The sequence below is a fragment of the Thermobia domestica genome, chromosome 10 (genome assembly GCF_964235325.1).
Source record: "Thermobia domestica chromosome 10, izTheDome1.hap1.1, whole genome shotgun sequence".
NCBI classification, from domain to species: Eukaryota; Metazoa; Arthropoda; class Insecta; order Zygentoma; family Lepismatidae; genus Thermobia; species Thermobia domestica.
In genome coordinates, this window is record NC_137463.1 from 106241510 (window position 1) to 106261704 (window position 20195).

At 37.1% G+C, this 20195-nt stretch overlaps 1 protein-coding gene across 1 annotated transcript in view; it reads right to left on the minus strand.

Annotated features, from left to right (window-relative positions):
• The window catches only part of LOC145662630 (hsp70-binding protein 1), a 30785-nt gene extending 11878 nt beyond the window's left edge, over positions 1-18907 (minus strand). Inside the window, exons 1-3 of the mRNA XM_081728396.1 lie at positions 18403-18907; positions 5251-5431; positions 4292-4513 (exon numbers count right to left, since the gene is read on the minus strand). Of these exons, the coding sequence (XP_081584522.1) occupies positions 4292-4513; positions 5251-5431; positions 18403-18624 (625 nt within the window). The 5' untranslated portion in view covers positions 18625-18907. The remainder of the gene's footprint in view (positions 1-4291; positions 4514-5250; positions 5432-18402) is intronic.
• Positions 18908-20195: the final 1288 nt, after the last annotated feature.

Consider the following 20195-nt stretch of genomic DNA (forward strand, 5'->3'; position numbering starts at 1 on the left):
CCTCTTCCTTAGAGAGAAATATTTGAAGGATATTTAGGTGGAAAGTATTTACAAATATAATGTTGTGGATTGTGTGTTTCGGGCAGGTAAATGGGGAATTTGGGCACTGCATGAGTATACGCAGTTCACTGTTGATGCGGATTGAAAAAGTTTCGTCAACAAAGCCTGGACAGTGAGTATAATTAAGAATGTACTCTCTTCTGGTACTGAATTGATCCAGGATGTCATCTGTACTTTCTAGTAGTCAGAGAAATATACTCAATGATGTGGACAGTGGTCATGATGCTGCCCTTCCTGATAATACGTGGATGGTATCTTGTGTTCGTCTCTAACCTGATGAGTAGACGTCCGGAATTAGTTTGTACGCTAGGCCTGGATTAATCTGTATACGAAACGAGCGACCAGTAAACCTAGGTCTAGCCACAATGTTAACACTATTACCAATGGCGTTTTCTCTGTGATGAAGTGAACAGCACACACATTGCAAATCATCTTGCAAAGAGAGATCTTTCGTGAAACCTCCAAGATTTAGCAGGTTTTTGAGTCTCAGCAGAAACTCTGTGGCAAAGCAAGGCAAATCACTTGACGTGCAGATATGGTTAAGTGGCGCCTGCAAGTAAAGGCTTAATAGTTGTCATCTTGCGGATTTGTAGCCCTTGGCTAAAGTCTTCACGATAGGTCACCTGTACGTTAAAATTGATCTATAAGTGTGGCACATAGGACTTCTCCGAATATGCATGGCTCTGGACCTTATCTGAGTTTGCTCCATTCTCCATTCTGTCAATCGGTTTTCATTTCAGAAAAAAGGTCTAAACGCCGTTTTTGCACCATGATGTCAAACGTCACTAGCACAGAATAATAATAAAATCACATTTTAGGCACACTTTCCCTCTGCTTACCATGAGCTGAAGAAGAACTTTGGCCAAGTTTACGTGATAATTATAAATCTGCCCACTCAGCATCTTTTGTAGTGATAATCGCTCAAATGGCTCCTATTTCACAAATATGCAATGGACAAAAATCAAACAAAAAATCGATTCTGTGATTTTAGTATATGTATATACGGCATATGTATACGATCAATTGTTTAAATTATTATGCCGCAAAATGAATATAACAATAACAATAGTACAAGTAGGCCATAAGTCATTTCACAATAATGCATTTAAAATCAGTACCATACTCATTGGATGCTTTTCGAGTTGGTTTGGCCAAAGATCGAACAAAAATTGTGCTACTGTCATAAGATACAGGAAGATCCGATATCGACACAATCTGTTTACACCACCTTTTATTCAAGTTACGGCTTATTTGTCGAGATCGAGGACAGTGCTCGGAAAATACTGCACAAATAACTCCATCTCATCTTCTTAATTGCAGATATGTAACCATTACTTTTGAATTATTAACACACGTTCATTCTTTTATAGCTTTCTGTTCACTGTAACTATTCTTAATTACAATAAGATGTAACAAAGTTTAAATTCTTAATAATTTTTATACTGAATTATTCACGAACCACACCGTAACGTATTGCTTACGTCTATCAGCCACTGCTACTCTAATCAACTGAGAACTGATTAACTACTGTGTCAAGCGACTTATGGCCCACGCTGTATATTTTACGAGTTATCACAAAAATTGCTTCTATTATTAATTTGTGTTGGGTATATGTATACGATCAAATGTTTAAATTATTTTGCAGCAAAATAAATAACTGAATAAATAATAATAAGCCTTTCGAACAGTTTCAAAGGTACCTGAGATTTTACCAGTTGGAGAATTTTCAACAAGTTTTAGCCTACTAATTCTATGGCATTAGATACCGAACATTTATTGCCTCTTAAATCAAAAACTGCAAGTGGATTTTTCCTTGTTACAGTTTAATCCAGTTGGAACTATTATTACCATCTCCCTAAGATCTTAACACATACAATAATTCCTTTACCATCTTAAGCCTACCCAAAAGGTATTTTCTCAGAAGCTTCGCAACTAAAATTCTGTGTAATAAGAACATATTTCCCACACAAACAACGTGTGTCACACTACTCTTAAAAGTTTCGATTTAATTTTTTAGGTTTATATATATATATATATATATATATATATATATTGTTATGATGTTTGTTTGGTTCAGAGATTGGCGTAGCAATTGTGTACACTTACTTTTGTGAAATCATAGTTGAGATCACTTCTTCACTCTCCACCCAGTATGACGAAGTTGGTTCGGAGTCCAACTCCCTAATAGCCTCGGTTTTGAAAACGTCTTTAGCCTACTGGTTCGAAGATGATGAGAAAGTGCACTAACAGTGGTAGAGCTTGGTACTAGGAATCGAAACCCAGGTAACACTTGAAGACTGTGAGTTGAATCTAACTAGGTGGGATAGCTTGACTGAATCAAAGAGACCATTTCACTTTACTTTTTATTAAAAAAAAAATAAAAATAAGAATACAGATGAATTTAACAAAATCGGTTACTTGGAGTTACAACTTGGAAGTTTTTCTACATTATTCAAGTGGGAGCACAACCCCTATAATACTCAATGGGTGCTAGAAGGTTTTTATGCTAAACCGCGAGTTATTGAAAATAGTAAAGTATGAACTTCGTACATCGCAACTTGCATTGGCCCGAAGGGAAAAGTGTTAATTCTCGAAGAGGGAATTTGGTCTCCGATTGAAGGGACTTGAACATGAAACTCATATTGATCACTAAACAATCTCAAAGTGCTCATCCCATGTGGAGGGGGAACTTAGAAAAAATTAGCACATACCTGATTTTTCTAAGAGCGTCCCTAACCAGAGCGAAGTTCACTGTTAGTCGTCCGTCCGTAGAATCAACCGGTGCGGCAGACAAGCCTCGTTAATAAAGGCGCTTCGTCCCACGCATTTCTGCCTTTTCTGACGTAGCTCGAAGGCGACGTCACGAGCCTCATTGAGCATGGGAGAGACTTCTTCACGCGCATGCTCAATAGTGGTTAAGACTTCTAGTATTTCTATGATTTTTCTCTATCACGCCGGGATTGAAATTCCTATTTTACATTTCTTTTTACAGTTTTTGTTTTATACCTAGTTTTAACTACATAATAGATTTTATATATTTATTGCTCTCGTGGTATTCCCTAACTATTGCCTCTAGGACCCAGCTCTGTGATCTGAGTAAAATCAAAGCTAGGGTCATACCACTAATACATGCGTGTGGATTGGTGTCAATGAGGCATCAGGTTGCTAAACCAATTTAAACCTCAACTGACTCCGCTCTCCCTATCTTTCTTTTCCTTACTACACATACAATTTGAAAAGCGCGGGCGTCTTGCCCATAATGTGAGTCCGGCTTAGGACTTCGAGGCACAACTGTGTAACAATATATATATATATATATATATATATATATATATATATATATAACTAAAATAAAGATAATATGACCTTGCATCCAGTGAATTCGAGATTAATTTATATTCTTCGGTATTTGTTGTCACTTTTCAATGACTTCTGTACGCTGCAACGTTAGTGACACTGTGTTGATTTTTGTCTTCTAGTAGAACCCTTCATACAGAAACGTAAAATAAATTTTCAGTTTAAATCTTCAATAGGCAGGAAAGTTAATTATTATCATGAAGAAACGTAAAAATCACCTCCAGTGAAAATACCTATTTAAAACGTTATGGATTTTTTTTATAAACTGAAGACTTCGTCTACTTTCTCTATAAAGAGTTCTACTAGGAGACAGGAAACTTTTTTTTAAGCCCAACGTTTCAAGATTATGCACCGAGGCTTAACGGAAACAGAGATGATGATATTAACGAAATGATGGAAAAAAGAAAGTGAGAAGAACCGGGATAACCCCAAGAAAACCCTTACACTGTATTTATCCAGCACAGAGTCCACTTAGCGCAAAGTGGAATCGAACTAGGGACCTCATGCTCCAGAAAAAAGAACCACAATAGCTCTACCAGCACACATGTCACCAATCGAGCAGCGTACAGAAATTACTGAAAAAAGATATTAGTGAACACCAACATGGTATGAATTTATATCATTGGATACAAGGTAAAATTATCTTCACTCAATATGCATCCTATAGTATTTATCAGCAATTACTTTTAGTTTCCTTTCTTGGATGAAAATTTAATCTTTGAACTGTAACATACAATAGCAAATTAAAAACAATAAACGTAATACAAATTAAATCTATTATGAATTATTACTTGAGGACCAATAAGAATTGAACAAATTAAGTACTAATAATAATTCTTATTTTGTACACAATCAATAACCGTTAATTACTTACACGATATTGCATATAATGCCTTAATTTTTACTTGTTCACTAGGATCTTTGTCCAACATATTGAGCAGCACGGGAAGAAACTTCTGTTTGAGAATTTCTTTCTGGCAGTAAGGATTATTTTGAGTCAATTCAGCGATTATCTCAGCAGCTCTCCACCGTAAGGAACTATGCGATGAGTTGAGGCAGGAGTTAAAAATACAAAAACCACCAATCTTATGAAAATCTAAAAAATAATAACAAAAAAGTATAAACCAAGAATATTTTTCATATTTCTAGCATTGTATGCATAGGACGAAAACACTTTAAATAATAGCATAGTAAATAAATACAAATAAATACATTTTACCATATTATGGACATATCAGCATCAGTTTCCTGTGTAAAATCCTAACCAAATATCTTTCACTTTTTCTTATATTTTCAGTAGTCGAAGTGCTCATTCTTTATGAAGAAAGTAAATAATTACTAAAATAGTGCAACAGTGGTAAAAATTGCACCTTACAAGTTGAAAATGTATCAATTTCTATTCAGAGAGTCATTCTATTCGATTCATCGCTCACAAAAAGGCAATTATAATCCAAATTTTCAAAGCAAGCACAGACTTGAAAAGAAATCTATCCGTAGGTTTAATGTAATTTTGTGATTAAGAACAGAATAACTTGTCTATTTTCAATTTTATTCTACATTTATAAAATAGAAAGAAGATCATACTCAATGGTGAATTCTCTCTACGTACTTTTGCCAATATCGGAATCAAGTTATCAAATAGAGGAATAAATCATATCCATGTTCCAGTACATTACACTTTCTGTATAGTGTATAAATTTCTAAGCACAATCATCGATTTTAAATTCTTTGGAAAAAAGTATTTATCAAAATAAACTACTTTGAACATAACTGTGATGTGAAAACTTCAAAATAAATAAACTAGTAAATTAACTAGTTAATTAATTTACTTACCATTAGCAATATCCATGTTATCCACATATTCAGAGATTGTTTCTAGGGCTTCCTCGAATCTAGTAGAATCATCTTCAGGTCTTAATTCCGCTGCCTGCTTCAATGTTTCTATGGCGTTCATTAACGTTTCAATAACGTCCTCAGTCATGGATTGCAGGACATTATTCAACCACTGTCGCCTCTGTAGAAATCACAGAAAATATTTGAATGTCACAAAAAAAAAAATAATAATAATAAATAAATAAATAAATAAATAAAAATAAAATAAATAAATAAATAAAATACACCAAAATGTCTACTGCAATCAGGCGTGCTGGCCTTTAATAACCTATGGGTACAAATTTGTCCGCAAAATACTTTTAAGCTTTCATAGATGCGATGGATGTTAAAAGTGTCACTGTTGTTCAAGATACGTAGAAATCACCAGAAAAAAAAATTGTTGAAATTTTAAGTATTTTTGAGGTTTCCCATCTCCCCTAATATTCCGAAGTACAACACAATGTATACGAATAAGTGACACGACATAGATAATCAAATATGTGAATACGTCAGGGAGTGGTTTTGTAAGGTAGGAATATTTATGAAGTATATTCAGGAGTAATATTTACGAACTAGTATTTAAAGTAAGATTAAAAACTCCTGATTCATTATTACGATCTTCAAACAGCTCATTTATCATCAACTCTAACTTCTTTTGTTGATTTGCCAGCGATATTTTCTTTCTCTTTCTTCGGCTCTTTGCAGGTTGCAGCAGTTTTCTTGTTTTACTTTTTCTTTCTTCATTCAAATTATTTTTCTCATCTTCAATTGTTCCGTTCTTTCTTTTTTGAGTTGACATTAGTTGTTTCCAGACAGGAAATGACTGAAAACATCCGTAGGACGTGACAGCATTAAGCACTGATCTCTATGAAACTAGTATTGAAATTAAACATTTCAGTTTAACGTCCAACGATTATGCCCGTTTGACTAACGGAGACAATGATTAAGACAAGTGAATAGTGATGGAACAATTAGTGTGAGTGATAAATGTGGGCCCACGGATATGATGATGTCCACCACAAACTTACTTGGCCGGAGATCGAATCAGGGACCTCATCTACCACTGAGCCACCGTGGCCCTCTTCTATAAAAGTGTTTTTATCCTTTTTAATTCATCTTTTATTCATTTTTTGACGTTCTGACCACTTCCTCATCTTTAACGAAAGGCTTTGCAATGACCTGAATTAGAATGAACTTAATATCGTAAATAAAAACAGTGAATACAAACGTTCTTCTTTTATGTGTATGATATAATGAACATTTCAGCCCATTTTTTCTGAAATAACACAACTGTTTGACAATGATTCTTGAAGGAAAAGTGAAAAATATTTGTAAGTTAGCAACAACAGTTGACTCTCCCTATGAAAATAGTCCACACCAAATGCACTGGCAATTAATGTATTGTTAAAATATACTAAGGATATTTCGGATCCAAGTAAAAGCATATCTCCATAATGTTATCGAAATTTTGGGCCAAAATCAGATTTATAAGAGAAAACGGTTACAACCAATGACAAAATACGCGGAGCGCGCGCCACTATTTAAAGATGTCGCCCAAGCAATCAGGCAAGTTACCGTCCGCTTCGAGTTATTGTAATAAAAACAAACAAGCAGATCGATAAGTGCAAGAAAGAAGCAAACAGCGACGCAACTACGCTAGTTGTCGCCCGGGGCCAAGAACTCGGCTTAGCCTCCCCCCCCCCTGACCAACCAAACCAAAGCGCTCCTCCAAATATTAGCCCAATTTTGCGCCCGAGGCACAAGCCTCGTTTGCCTCCCCCTCTAGTTACGTCACTGGAAGCAAATAAGCTTATGAAGCGATGGCAATGTTGTTTGTTCACTTGGAAAAAAATTTAGACTTTAAGTAGCTAATGTTCATGTTCTCATACAATAGAGTGTATACATTATAATATATATATAATATGTGTGTGAGCTCATCCGTGGCTAAGCGGTTAGCGTACGCGCCTTTGGCGTGGGAGGCCCGGGTTCGATTTCCGGCGGGAGCTCATGTGGTTCGGATTCCACGTTAATTAGTAGGTCCACGTCTCATATAGCCTCGCTGTTGAAAAGGGACATTAAACTCAACATCAACTCAACTCAATGTGTGTGTGTGTTGTATACTGGTGTGCTTCAAGACTTCTCTCTGTAAGAACTCTCCTACAAACAGGGAATATTAGCATTTGGATGTGTCGAAGTGCACTGACAGTGTTCATCATGATCGATATATAAGTGGGGTGCAAACCGTATTTAAATCGTTTTAGTGACAACATATCCTTAATCAAATTAGTTTTTAGAATTCTAACAATTGTGGACTAAAGTATTTCGTTATTTCAGTTGATCTCAACAATGAAAAGGACAGTATCGTTCATTATTATTTAAATTAAATCAGTTTGTTTTAAATTATTTTAAATTCTTAACATAATATCAATATCTGCACATTCAATTTATTATGAACACAGTCGAGACTTTTAGAATTGACAACTCTTCAGGTGAAACTACCGTTAATCAGGAAGATGGCAATGAGACTGAGCCTGTGGCCTCCAATAACATGTGTCTGTGATTCAGATATGTTTAAGACTAACTCTGCACTGGAAGTTTCTGACGCATCAAACGAAGTGCGATGCCAACATTGCAATCAATATTTTCTCAATCAAAGGGGTTTGTCCGTTCATATTGGCAAGTGTCATCGCGATATATTCAAAATAACGAACCACTGCAAAATCAAACCACCTCGTCAATTATTTATCACATTTATTATCATACGAAGTTCTGGATATCAATTCGCAAGAATCATCAGCCAAACTAGGCGATCTTCTTTGTCACTTAAAAGGCCAATATTCCGATCCTTCGTCGAGTCGCACGAGGCGCCCGTTCATCTGTAGCAGATTATTTATGTGAAATAATTAAAAATATCACAAATAATAACGATTTCGAATCTTGGATCGACCTTTTTTCTCTTTCCATATGTGGTTCTATGCATCCCACCACTTTCTGAAAAAGCCTCAAATCTCACCACTTGGGTGAAACAATGAGTCAAAAAACTGGTCTCAAAATCATCGGGAAGCACTATTAAATCAGCATTTAAAAGCCTACTATAAACCTTGCAAAGTAGCAAAAGCCCTTCAACTCCAAGATCATCGAACAGAAATTATCAGACGAAGATACTAATGTTGCAGTGAGATTATTGATTTCTGAAGACATAATGACCACACCAGATGCGTCAGTGTTGAAAGCTCTTAGAGAAAAGCATCCTGCTCACTCCGACTCATTCGCTAGTCCAGAACCTCCTGAAGCTTCTACTTCTGTACCCAGAGAATCATCTGCAGAATTTTTAAAAGCACTGAAATCCTTTCCGTCTGGATTGGCTGGTGGAATGGATAATCTACGCCCTCAATTCTAAAAGATTTGATACTAAGTCAAGACTTCGAATCAAAAAAAGCGTCTGATCACTTATACATGTGAACTACTACATTTAATCATATCTGGAAATGTACCTGTCATGCTTAGACCTATTTTCTTTGGTGCGTCACTTATAGCCCTCAAGAGAAGCGGTGGTATCAGATCAATAGCTGTGGGAAATGTATGGAGACGCTTGTCTACTAAGATTGTTTGTTTCCGAATGCATGACTCATTAATCCACATTTTATCACCATATCAATTAGGGGTTTGCGTACCATCTGGGGAAGAAACTGCCGTCCACGCAGCACGAATTTATTATTCATCTTCTCACACTCAAGTAAAAGCATTTTTGAAAATTAATTTTCGCAATGCTTTTAATGAAATCAACCGTGATTCTATGCTTCTTTCGTCAAAAATAATTTTCCAACCTTCTATCCATACATTTACCAATGTTACTCTTAACCAAGTAACCTTTTTATAGGAGAAAATATCATTTTGTCACAACGCGGAGTGCAACAGGGCGATCCGCTAGTGAGCTTTCTGGGCGCCACAGATGATCAAACTGAGAAACTCTATCAGAGTTTTAATGAATCAGCACCAGGAATTCGGCTTCTAACATCATGTAATGCTGAACTGTTAGGCGCTGCCATTTCGGTCGACGCACGGAGCAAAATATTATCAGAAAAGATCTCCAAATTAGACTTATTCTTTTCCAGATTAGCTAAAATTTCAGCCCATTCTGCATATTATATATTACGAGCATCACTTTCAATACCAAGGTTATTATTGTACTTTCTCCGATGTTCTTGTTGGCGAGAAGATGACTTACTAGAGAAGTTCGATGAACAATTAAAAAAGGGATTAGAATCAATTCTCAACTGTTCCTTAGACGACAAATCATGGCTACAAGCTCCTTTACCAGTTGGAAATGGAGGTCCGCCGAGTTAGCGACGGACTGCGTCCGAAGGAAGCAGGCGCATCAGCGAAGGTAATGACCCATATACATTTTGAAATTTACCTGGACTCATATACTAATATAATCTAACACAACATAACGTAATCTAACCATAACCTGGACCAATCTAAACTAAACAAATGCGACCAAAAACTACCGAAACTGTAACATTTCTTAGAAAACATAGCTGGACCCTTTCTGCTAAACATTGCCCCTCACATATTTTATTTGTCGTAAAACAGTAGTGTAATGAATGATTTTACACTACTAACCCTACATTTGTAAATATAAAATACTGTTATAATTGTTAGATTATATTTAATAATATTGCAGGCTTTCCAATGCTAATGAAAAAAATATAGGAAATCGCGACGAAAAAATATACATAGTTATATCATAAATATTGTCACAAAGTTTGGAGTGGCGCTATAGGCATCCGGAATGGCACAGTGCTGCCATCTGTGTATAAAGCGTGTAGTGTGTGTTGACTGTTCATGACATACGTTGGTATTGTACTGAGTTCTGATGGAGTGGGGCGATTACGAAAATCGTGTATCAGTAATTGCGCTACACAAGGTCGGGAAGACAGCAGGTGAGATTTTCAACCTCCTGAAACCCCTACAAATCAGCAAGAGATTCGTGTATCGTGCCATACAGCGATACACCGAGACTGGAACGGCAGCTGACAGCGCAAGGAGTGGCAGACCACGAACGGTACGAACCCCGCAGGTCCAGAAAGCAGTCACAGCAAGAATTCGAAGATATTCTGTTCGAACACAAAGTGTGATGGCTGCTGAGGTGAACATCAGCAGAAATTCCATGTCTTGTGTGCTCAGGAGTGACCTATATCTACGGGCGTATAAGAGGCGGACTGGTCACTGTCTGACCCAAACATTAATGTCGCAGAGGGTCCTTAAATCAAAGAGACTGTTGCGCCGTTACGCCAACAATCTGTACAGAAAGACTGTTCACTGACGAAAAGGTGTTCACAATTGAGCAGACCTACAACGCCCAAAATGACCGTGTGTATGCAAAGTCATCTACTGCAGCTGCTGAGATAGCTGCAAGCGTTGAGGGCACATCATCCTGCCTCACTGATGGTTTGGTGGTGAGTGAGCTATTCAGGCACAACCCAGCTGCATTTTGCGAACAAGGTGTTAAAACATCTGCCAAGGTGTATCAGGACACCTGCTACCATGTTCCGTGGAGAAAGGTGGACCTTCCAACAGGATTCCGCTCCAGGCCACAAAGTGAAAACAACCCAGGACTGACTGGCACGGTACGTCCCCGACTTCATTTCTACCTCCGATTGGCCTTCTAGCAGCCCAGACTTTAACCCGTTGAACTACAATCTTTGGACAGTCCTTCAGCCAAAGGTCTGCCATAAACGGCATCTATCTGTCGACAGTCTGAAACAATCCTTGACCCGAGCAGTAAACAATTTTCCCATGGACGTGGTGCGTACCGCCATTGACCAGTGGCCGGACAGATTTCGTGCCTGCATCAAGGCCAAGGGGGGACATTTCGAAAAATGATTCAATGTAAAACATGACCAAAATAAATAGTCTTGGAGTTAATACTCTCTGTGTTATTCACATTCAAACTTGTAACAGTAGTTATGATATAACTAGGTAGGAGGTTTCGTGAGGCTGTGAAAAAGGAATATTTGAATTATCCAATAGATAGAAATAAATAAATAAAAAAAGAATTAAAAAAACATGGAAATTACACCAATTGTTATATGAACATACATTCTACTCTAAATACAACTAAATGGGTAATTATCTTATTGCAAAATTTTATACGAGTTTCTTAGTGTTTTCGTATGTAGCTCAGCAGTACTAAGTAACGACGGAAAAGTGCAAAAATGATCTGCATCAGGAAATCAGTGTTTGTAAGGCAAGGTAAAATTTTTAAGGTAAGATTTGACTATGTGTAACACATTCTACAATTATCTGCTTACAGTTAATGCAAAAAGTATTGATATACCTAAATAAATTATTTGTAAGTCTTTAAAATCACTACTCCATAGAACTTTTTAATGAATATGACGAAACTAGTTTACTTTTTGTTCCATTTCGTAGGTGTATGAATACTTTTTGCGCAATCTGCATATTGTCTGGTGTAATTATCTTTAGACAATAAGCAGAAAGGACGAAACACAGAAGAGCCTCCATTCAACCACCCTATTGTGGAGGCAAGAGGTCCTCCAACCATCATCACCTTGTTTCCTTATGTCATTTGCACAAGTGGAAGTAGCAATGCCACAAAAATATATGAGGTTTTGTTAAAATGTAGGAAATATAGGAGTATATAGGAAGAGATGCAAATATACCGGTATAGGAAAAATAGGAAATATAGGAGCATGGAAAGCCTGCTATTGCTTGCAGAAATATGTTCTTTATAAACGTGTCTTTTCATGCAAAGTATTGAATTTTACCTGTAAATCTTCTAAAATGTGGTGCACCAAATGCACACCAGCACCCTTCTGACTTTTAATTATTTATCTTTAGAGGTATCCAATTTAACATATAGTGCCTGGTATTAATATCAGTAGGATGTGCAGTGTAGCATAGGAATTCACCAATTTTGCACTTTTATTAAATAGAACTATCTCATAACACTGAAAAACGTCATTCGGTCAGACAAGAAAACTCTTCACACGTATGGCACAAAAGGGAGGATTTCCTAAGAGATATCTCATAGCATTTTTCCGAAGATAAATCCTAAGATATTTTCAAGGATTTATCTCATAGTGTATAGCAAGCCTAACTGAGCGCATATGAGAGACGACTGTATTAGAAACTATTTATCACCGGCGGTGTACCACAGTTTAACTTCTGGGTCATTCCATACGAATTCACCAGATGCATGTTGCTTCATAGCCACAGATTTGGCTGATTTTTTTTGTACTGAAAGGTAGTGTGGTCTAAGTAACAGAAATGCAATATGAGAACTTTTTAATAGATACTGCGGAAAATACAGGGTGTTCAAAAAGTGACGAATTTCTCCAAATTGGCCGTTTCTGAAAAACACCCTACGACAGAAAAAGAGCCATATCTCAACAACTATTTGACCAATTGTAATGATTTTGGTCTTGTTTGAAAATGGAAGGTCTGTACAAACCGAAGATGTCATTTTTGCATGCGTAACTCCAAAAATCTCAGAAAAATCTTGTGAACTAGACAAAAAATACTAACCAAAATAACACCCGAAATGACAATTTTTTAAATGGTGAATCCCAGGTGATAAAACAAAATAATTTGGTACATCACCTTACCAATACATATACAATAACATAAATAAAAATTAAAAAGGTATTATTTCTGACAATGAAATTATCACAATTTTATTGTACCCTTACCTGGTTGCTGTCTGACGCTTTAGAAGAGTCCATATTTCCGCAAACACAACACATATGTCACAAATTGAACAGTTCTAGCACACCAGAAGATATGTGGAAGTACGTCACTACTGTGTAAGAATTAACACGCACATAATAGAAGGCAAAATGCTCCAATTATACATCGTTATGAACAAGGATATAACATAATAATCACAGTATGTCCAAAAAAGACAATGGTATGAAGGTACAGCATGTAGAAGCTCCCACCGAGAAATACTTACAAATACTGCTTCTGGAAGAGGGAAACGATATTGGCAGTATCTTCTGCACTGATGTAATATGTTCGTCCTGTTGATGTGATGGAAACATTGATGATCTTCAAGACATGGCCTGTGAGGATCCAGCATGTGTCAGGAGTTGAGGGCCAAGTGTAAGACATAGATGGACCATTAGGATGCATGAACTGTACTTTTACATCACCATTTTCTTGTGAAACATCAATGATCTTTCCCAACCACCATTTTCCACAATAAACACAAGCTACGTACTGCTCTACTTGTAACTCAGTAACTTGTAACTGTACATGCTCCCTTTTACCCAAGTGTACATTGTGTGAATGAAGAGAACCAGAAACTCTGTGCACTTGAATTGTTAGTGAATTTGGTATGGGGATGAAACTATGATAGTGCCTGATACCACGAATTGGCTGTGTATTAGTGTACCTTTTCTCCATAGCAATGGAAGAAGCAGATATTTCTGATGATGAAACATACAATATTTTGATGCCAGTGATATTCTTGTCTGCATAATTGAAGAGATCTTCAGGAGTTAATATCATATTATCTCTTGGGTGTTTAAGACTGTTGTGAGTAGCCATTCGTTTCACAGTGGCACCGATACCATCACATGCCGTTTTTCCATGGCTTGTGCCAAAGAAATGCCACTCCGCCATTGTGCCATGATCTTCCAGATGGTAGCACAAATTTGTGAGGTTTTTGTAATTTTTATACTGTGCTGCTGAGCCGTCACTGAAATACAAAATATGGGCCACTTCCGGAACAACTTTTCTAATATGAGCAACAATGTGTTTCTGAAATGACCAAAATGTATTTGTATCATGCTGCAAGCAGTCACTTATTACGCACATACAGAGGTGACAGACAGACCCAGAAGCATCTCTGTAATAGACCAGAAACGGATGAACCGTAGCTTGACAAGTACTCCAATGAAAACTCTGAATGGAATCCTGAGTTACAACGGAATAATTTTCAGAGAAATCAGCAATAATGATAACTGTTTCTTATGTTATGTTTTCCCTTGATATTTGCAAAAAAGTGCTCTGACATTTAGAAATGAAGTGATGAGCTGTAAGTTTTGAAAGATTAGTAACCAGTTTGTCAATAAAGTCATCCCATGGCTGTTCTATGCATGCAATAGTTGATCTGTCCGTTTCTTCCCCACTGGTAGTACTTTATAGTATCTACAAGGTTAAACATTTCGGATTGCAGCAGTTCCGACTTGACAAACTCTTCTGATGGACAGTTTTTGCAGCGATGAATCATGCATTCTTCATTCTCTAATGTACAAACCAATTTTTGGAGCATACCCTTATAATCTTGTATGTGTATGGCTTGTAGCATCAGCTTGACATTTTAATGATATTTACATACACAAACAGAATGTATTCCACGGCTTACAGTGGTCACACACTCCTTGGGACGTAACTGGCAAAATTTAGAAAATCCAATTTTTTCTGTTGGATGCTTTTCCTTAAAATATGTAAAGATTTCCTTCAAGTTGAACAATAACAGCCTCTTCTGTTTCAATTCCCTCCCATTCTCAGTCGGCACAGACACACAATCCTTTTTACCAGCACAAACTCGACTTATATCATCATGTAGATAAAATTCTTGAACACATTTTATAGTATCATTGCTTACACTTGCACCTTTTCTTTTGCCAGGTTTGGATAGAATACCTTCTGTGTTTCTGATCGTACGTGCTTGTCTAACCATGTATTCAGTTGTTTCAAAATATTCCATAGTCTGTGGTATAGTCCATGAGTTAGGAACTAGAGTCAGTATTTGCACCTTATCCGGGATGGTAGATACAGCAAATTTTCTCCTGAGCCCCTCCATCAATGTGTCACAGTCTGAACATGTAGTGCACGGTGTTGGAACACTGTGTAACTTATGAGGAGGAACATGTAATAGATCTGCTGCTGTTTGAACACATTTTGCACTTAAATCTAACAGTTTCTTTTTCATGTATGGTGTACGCCTTTTTCTGGATAGTTTCTTAACTTTGAGAGGTAAACACCCAACAGCAGTGAGGGAGGTGTTCAGTCCCTCCAAAGACGTACTTGGTTCAGAAAACTCTATATCTTCAGACTGTGAAGCACATGTATCTTGTTGCTCCGTTTTACCTGCAGTAAAAATATTTTGGTAGCATGTAATGCACACTTTCTGTCCTGGTGCAATGTTCAGATTTGTAAGATTGACTTTACACATTTTCAGTGTTATAGTTTTAAGAGATTTCTTTCGTGGTTTATGAGAATGCAAATTCAGAGGGTCACAGCATCTTCTTTGGTTATGTTCATATCTTGTGACTCTCACAAATATGTAGTGAAGCAAAGTCACCTGTTTCATTCTGGACAAGTCTTGCTCTTAATTTAAGAAGTTCTTGGTTTTCTGCTCTTAAACTAATCACAGAGTACAATGGCTGTATCTCCACATGCTCACCACTACAAAGAAAACAAGTCTCCATTTTTACCCACTCAGACAATGTCAACACTCACTATACTGTACAAGTTTGGAGTTGTTTCTCATGTAGCTAAGTAGTTTTGTTACTTACCCACAGATGGCAGAACTGAACAATGTACATTCTTCACATATTCAATAGATGGCTCTGATTCATACAAACCTGGGAAAAGAAAAGAAGCAAGTGTACGCCAAGATACTATAAGATGAGTTCAAGAATTTTACTTACCGATATAAGTCGAGTGTGCTGGTAAAAAGGATTGTATATCTGTGCCAGTTGGGAATGGAAAGATCTTGAAGCAGAAGAGGCTATTATTCTTCAACTTAAAGAAAATCTTTATATATTTTAAGGAGAAACATTCACTAGAACATTATTGGATTTTCTAACTTTTGCCAGTTACGTTTCAAAGATTGTGTGGCCCTACATATAATCACAATGTCACGTTGATGCTGCAAACAATTCGCATAAAGATTATAAGGATATGCTCCAAAAATTAATTAAAGGGAAACGAAAGAGTACATGTCTTTGCGAAAATACAGACTCTTCTAAAGCGTCAGACAGCAACCAGGTAAGGGTACAATAAAATTGTGATAATTTCATTGTCAGAAATAATACCTTTTTAATATTTATTTATGTTATTGTGTATGTGTTGATAAGGTGATGTACCAAATTATTTTGTTTTATCTCCTGGGATTCACCGTTTAAAAAATTGTCATTTCGGGTGTTATTTTGGATAGTGTTTTTTGTATATTTCGCAAGATTGTTCTGAGATTTTTGGAGTTACGCATGTAAAAATGACATCTTCGGTTTGTACAGACCTTCCATTTTCAAACAAGACCAAAATCATTACAATTGGTCAAATAGTTGTTGAGATATGGCTCATTTTCTGTCGTAGGGTGTTTTTCAGAAACGGCCAATTTGGAGAAATTCGTCACTTTTTGAACACCCTGTATTTTCCGCAGTATCTATTAAAAAACTCTCATATTGCATTTCTATTACCTAGAGCACACTACCTTTCAGTACAAAAAAAAAAAAAAAAAAAAAAAAAAAAAAAAAAAAAAAAAAAGCCAAATCTGTGACTATGAAGCAACAAATGTTCCTTCAATCTGGTGAATTCATATGGAATGACCCTTCTGTTACACTGTACAGAAGTTATATTTTATATTTACAAGTGGAGCGCTACTCGTGTCAACCATGACAAGTGCTACTGAAACTCGTATCAATGCCAAAACCCAAACCATTCGTTTTCACTACTCTCGCTTTATGCGTATCCCCATCTTCGCTGACGCGTCTGCTCCCTTCAGAGACACCCCCACGCTGACGCTCGGAATCCGTTTCGCCTTGCACCTACTCGGTTAGATGGCACTCGTGCCCTTTTAGTGACTACCTAGCACAGGTGGTTTTTTGCTTTTTGCACTGTAATTTTATGCATACATACGGACTTCGTATTTATATGCAAATCGTAAAAGAATTGTAATTTTTCGGAGTTAAGTTCCAAAGCTGGTCGTCCGTTTCTAGCTAAATTTTGAAAATATGCCAGGAAGAAATAGATAATTTGCTTGCTTGAGTGCTTGATAATATGTAAGAAGAGGGGAAGTTGCGTTTATTTTTCTTTATAAGCGGCTATGAACATGGAACTATTTCGCAAGCGAAGGGAACTACTTCGTGCAAGGAAAATGAAATGAAATCTTTGTTTTACGTCCCACGGTTATGCCGGTTAGGCTAAAGGAGACGGTGATGATGAGAGATGAGTGAAATGGTGGAATGAAGAAAGTGGGAGAAAACGGGAGAACCCCGAGAAAACCCACGAGCACGGTGTTTGTCCACCACAAAGTTCACTTGGCGGAGGCTGGGATCGAACCCGGGACCCCAAGCACCAGAGGTGAACGCTCTACCACTGAGCCACCGCGCCCCCTACTTCGTACAAGGTTACCACATGATTGGATTCTGGCAAAGCAACGAGCAGTTGTATTCTGAACATGGCTGCGGATGTACAGAGACGCTCCAGTTGGTACCCTTACGCAGAGACGAGAAATTAATTTAACTAAATGGGTCAAAACTTCCTTAAGCTAACCCGATCGTTACTCTACTCTACCCAACCCCACTCTATTATACCCTTTTAAAGAGGTCTAAAAAATTGATGATTTTTACATTTTCCTGCTATTATTACTCCGGCACTAGCATGGTCATTCCCAGTGCACATCTGTTTGCACAGAACGCCTTCGAGAATCATTTAAAGCAAGAAAAGTGAATGAAAAATGTTATTTTAACTTGACGGACTATTGCTCGTAAACTATAATTTTGACAAATTTTCGGCCTATATTTAGCAGAAGGGGCCCCGCTCCTTTCTCTAAAAATATTACAATTTTGGTAATTTTTGTTCACATTCTGTTAGTTTAGTTTATGATATATTAGTGTAGAGGCCCCGGATAATTTTCCAAAAAATGATAGAACTTCGCTTATTTCTACTAATATTAGTTTAGTTTAGGTTAGTTCAGGTTAGCTTAGGTTAAGTTAGATTTGGTTACGTTATGTTACATCATTCATTTCTCCTGTAAATTTTGTGTTTTTTACGTGCTTCTGGACCCCTTATACTAAACATACTCCAAATTTTCTTCCATATTTTTCCTAACTTTAATTTTTAGTTACTTACTTCTTGATCCATAGGTAAGCATTGGGCCTCTTCTGAAGCATCTTGTCGCGGTGTTGCTTCCATGCAATATCTCAATAAACCCTGCAAATTTGCGGGTTGCCTTGGTTGATTTGGAGCTGGTGACATATTCTGTTGCTCACTGTTAGCATCATAGGAAATAGCACCTACTATTTGTGCATTATCAGAATTATTCATATTTTCACCACTACCATTGGATGACATTTTATTCACAAGAACTGTCGTTATCTCAATTCACACTTATTCAATGTTATTTTTTTTCTGCTATTCTCAAGAAAATATCATTCCAAAGGATTTAATCACTTTTTCTCTATTAACTATAGTGGTGCAAAACACAATAAAGTATTCTTCTCTCTAATACACAAATTTTCAACGAAAATAAAAACAAATTGTTATATCCTGCAGCAACCGAGTTATACACCTAACAGTGGCAAAGAGCACATGAATATATGTATCGTAGAGTGAGTATTATAAGAGGCACCACTTCCTATACAACGAATGGAAATTCAAATTTCTCCCAGAATGCCACAAAACTGACTCTAGCGCCTCTACTGGTAGGAGTCGTAAGTCGCTTGCATCGTCTGCTTCTAGCGTTGTCTGCTACCAGCAGCGAGAACACCGTCTTTGGTCATGTTCTCGTTCATAGGACAGTTTGTGCATGCGGATAAAGCCGTCCCCGTTGTTCTAATGGCTAGCGCGTGCCATTGGTGCACGTGGTTCCGAGTTCGATTCCCGACGTTAGAGTGCATAAAATTAATTTCACAATAATTTAATTAATCATCCGTCATCTTTAGCCTCAAGCGCATAAGTTATATTAGAGGAAATAAAAAAGAGATAATTTATTCTGCCAATAGTTTCGAGTAGCATGTCCTTAATTATACCATATTGTACTTATATTCTGAATGGCAAAATAAATTAATAGTATAGCATATTTATTGTAGGAGAGGATTAAAGTGGTACTGTCTAATTTTATGAGGAGACACGGTGGCTGAGTGGTAAAACTCTGCTAGTTCGTTTAGCTTGCGACAAGCGGGTTTTGTGGTTGACGAACAAAAACGTATACGTGGGTTCTCGCGGTATTCTGCCGTTTCCTCCCACTTTTTCATTCCACTGTTCATTCATTGTTGTCATCACCGTCTGACTCGGTGCATAATTAAGTAAAAGTAATAATAACTAGAACCCCTCCTTCTGAATATATAACATGATAGACGAAGTAGAGGTCTGCACGAGCTCAGACTGGGTCCGCAGGCCGGTTTCGGGCTTACAAAGCATAAATCATTTCCGTCCTGGGTAGTAAATTTTTAAATATACATAGTTCTCGGGCCTAACTTTGTAAATATGCTCTACAACGATATTTATTGGACCGTTCTTTCTGGAGAACTTTTAAAGCACAACTGCATAATTAAACCTCTAATTGCTGTAAATAAAACTACATATTTACGTTAATTATTAAATGAAATGAAATAAAATCTTTCAGTTTTACGTCCCACGGTTATGCCGGTTAGGCTAAAGGAGACGGTGATTATGAGTAATGAATGAAATGGTGGAATGAAGACAGTGGGAGGAAACGGGAGAACCCTGAGAAAACCCACGCACACGGTGTTTGTCCACCACAAAGTTAATTATTAAGTTTCTGTAATTTGGGCTTATTTGATTATCACACGATCTCAGGCCTAAATGCTAACATATATTTCGGACTCGGGTGGGGTCTCACATTATAAATTCACTAACAATTCCGGCCCCTGCAGACCTCTAAGATGAAGTCGTGGCGGTAC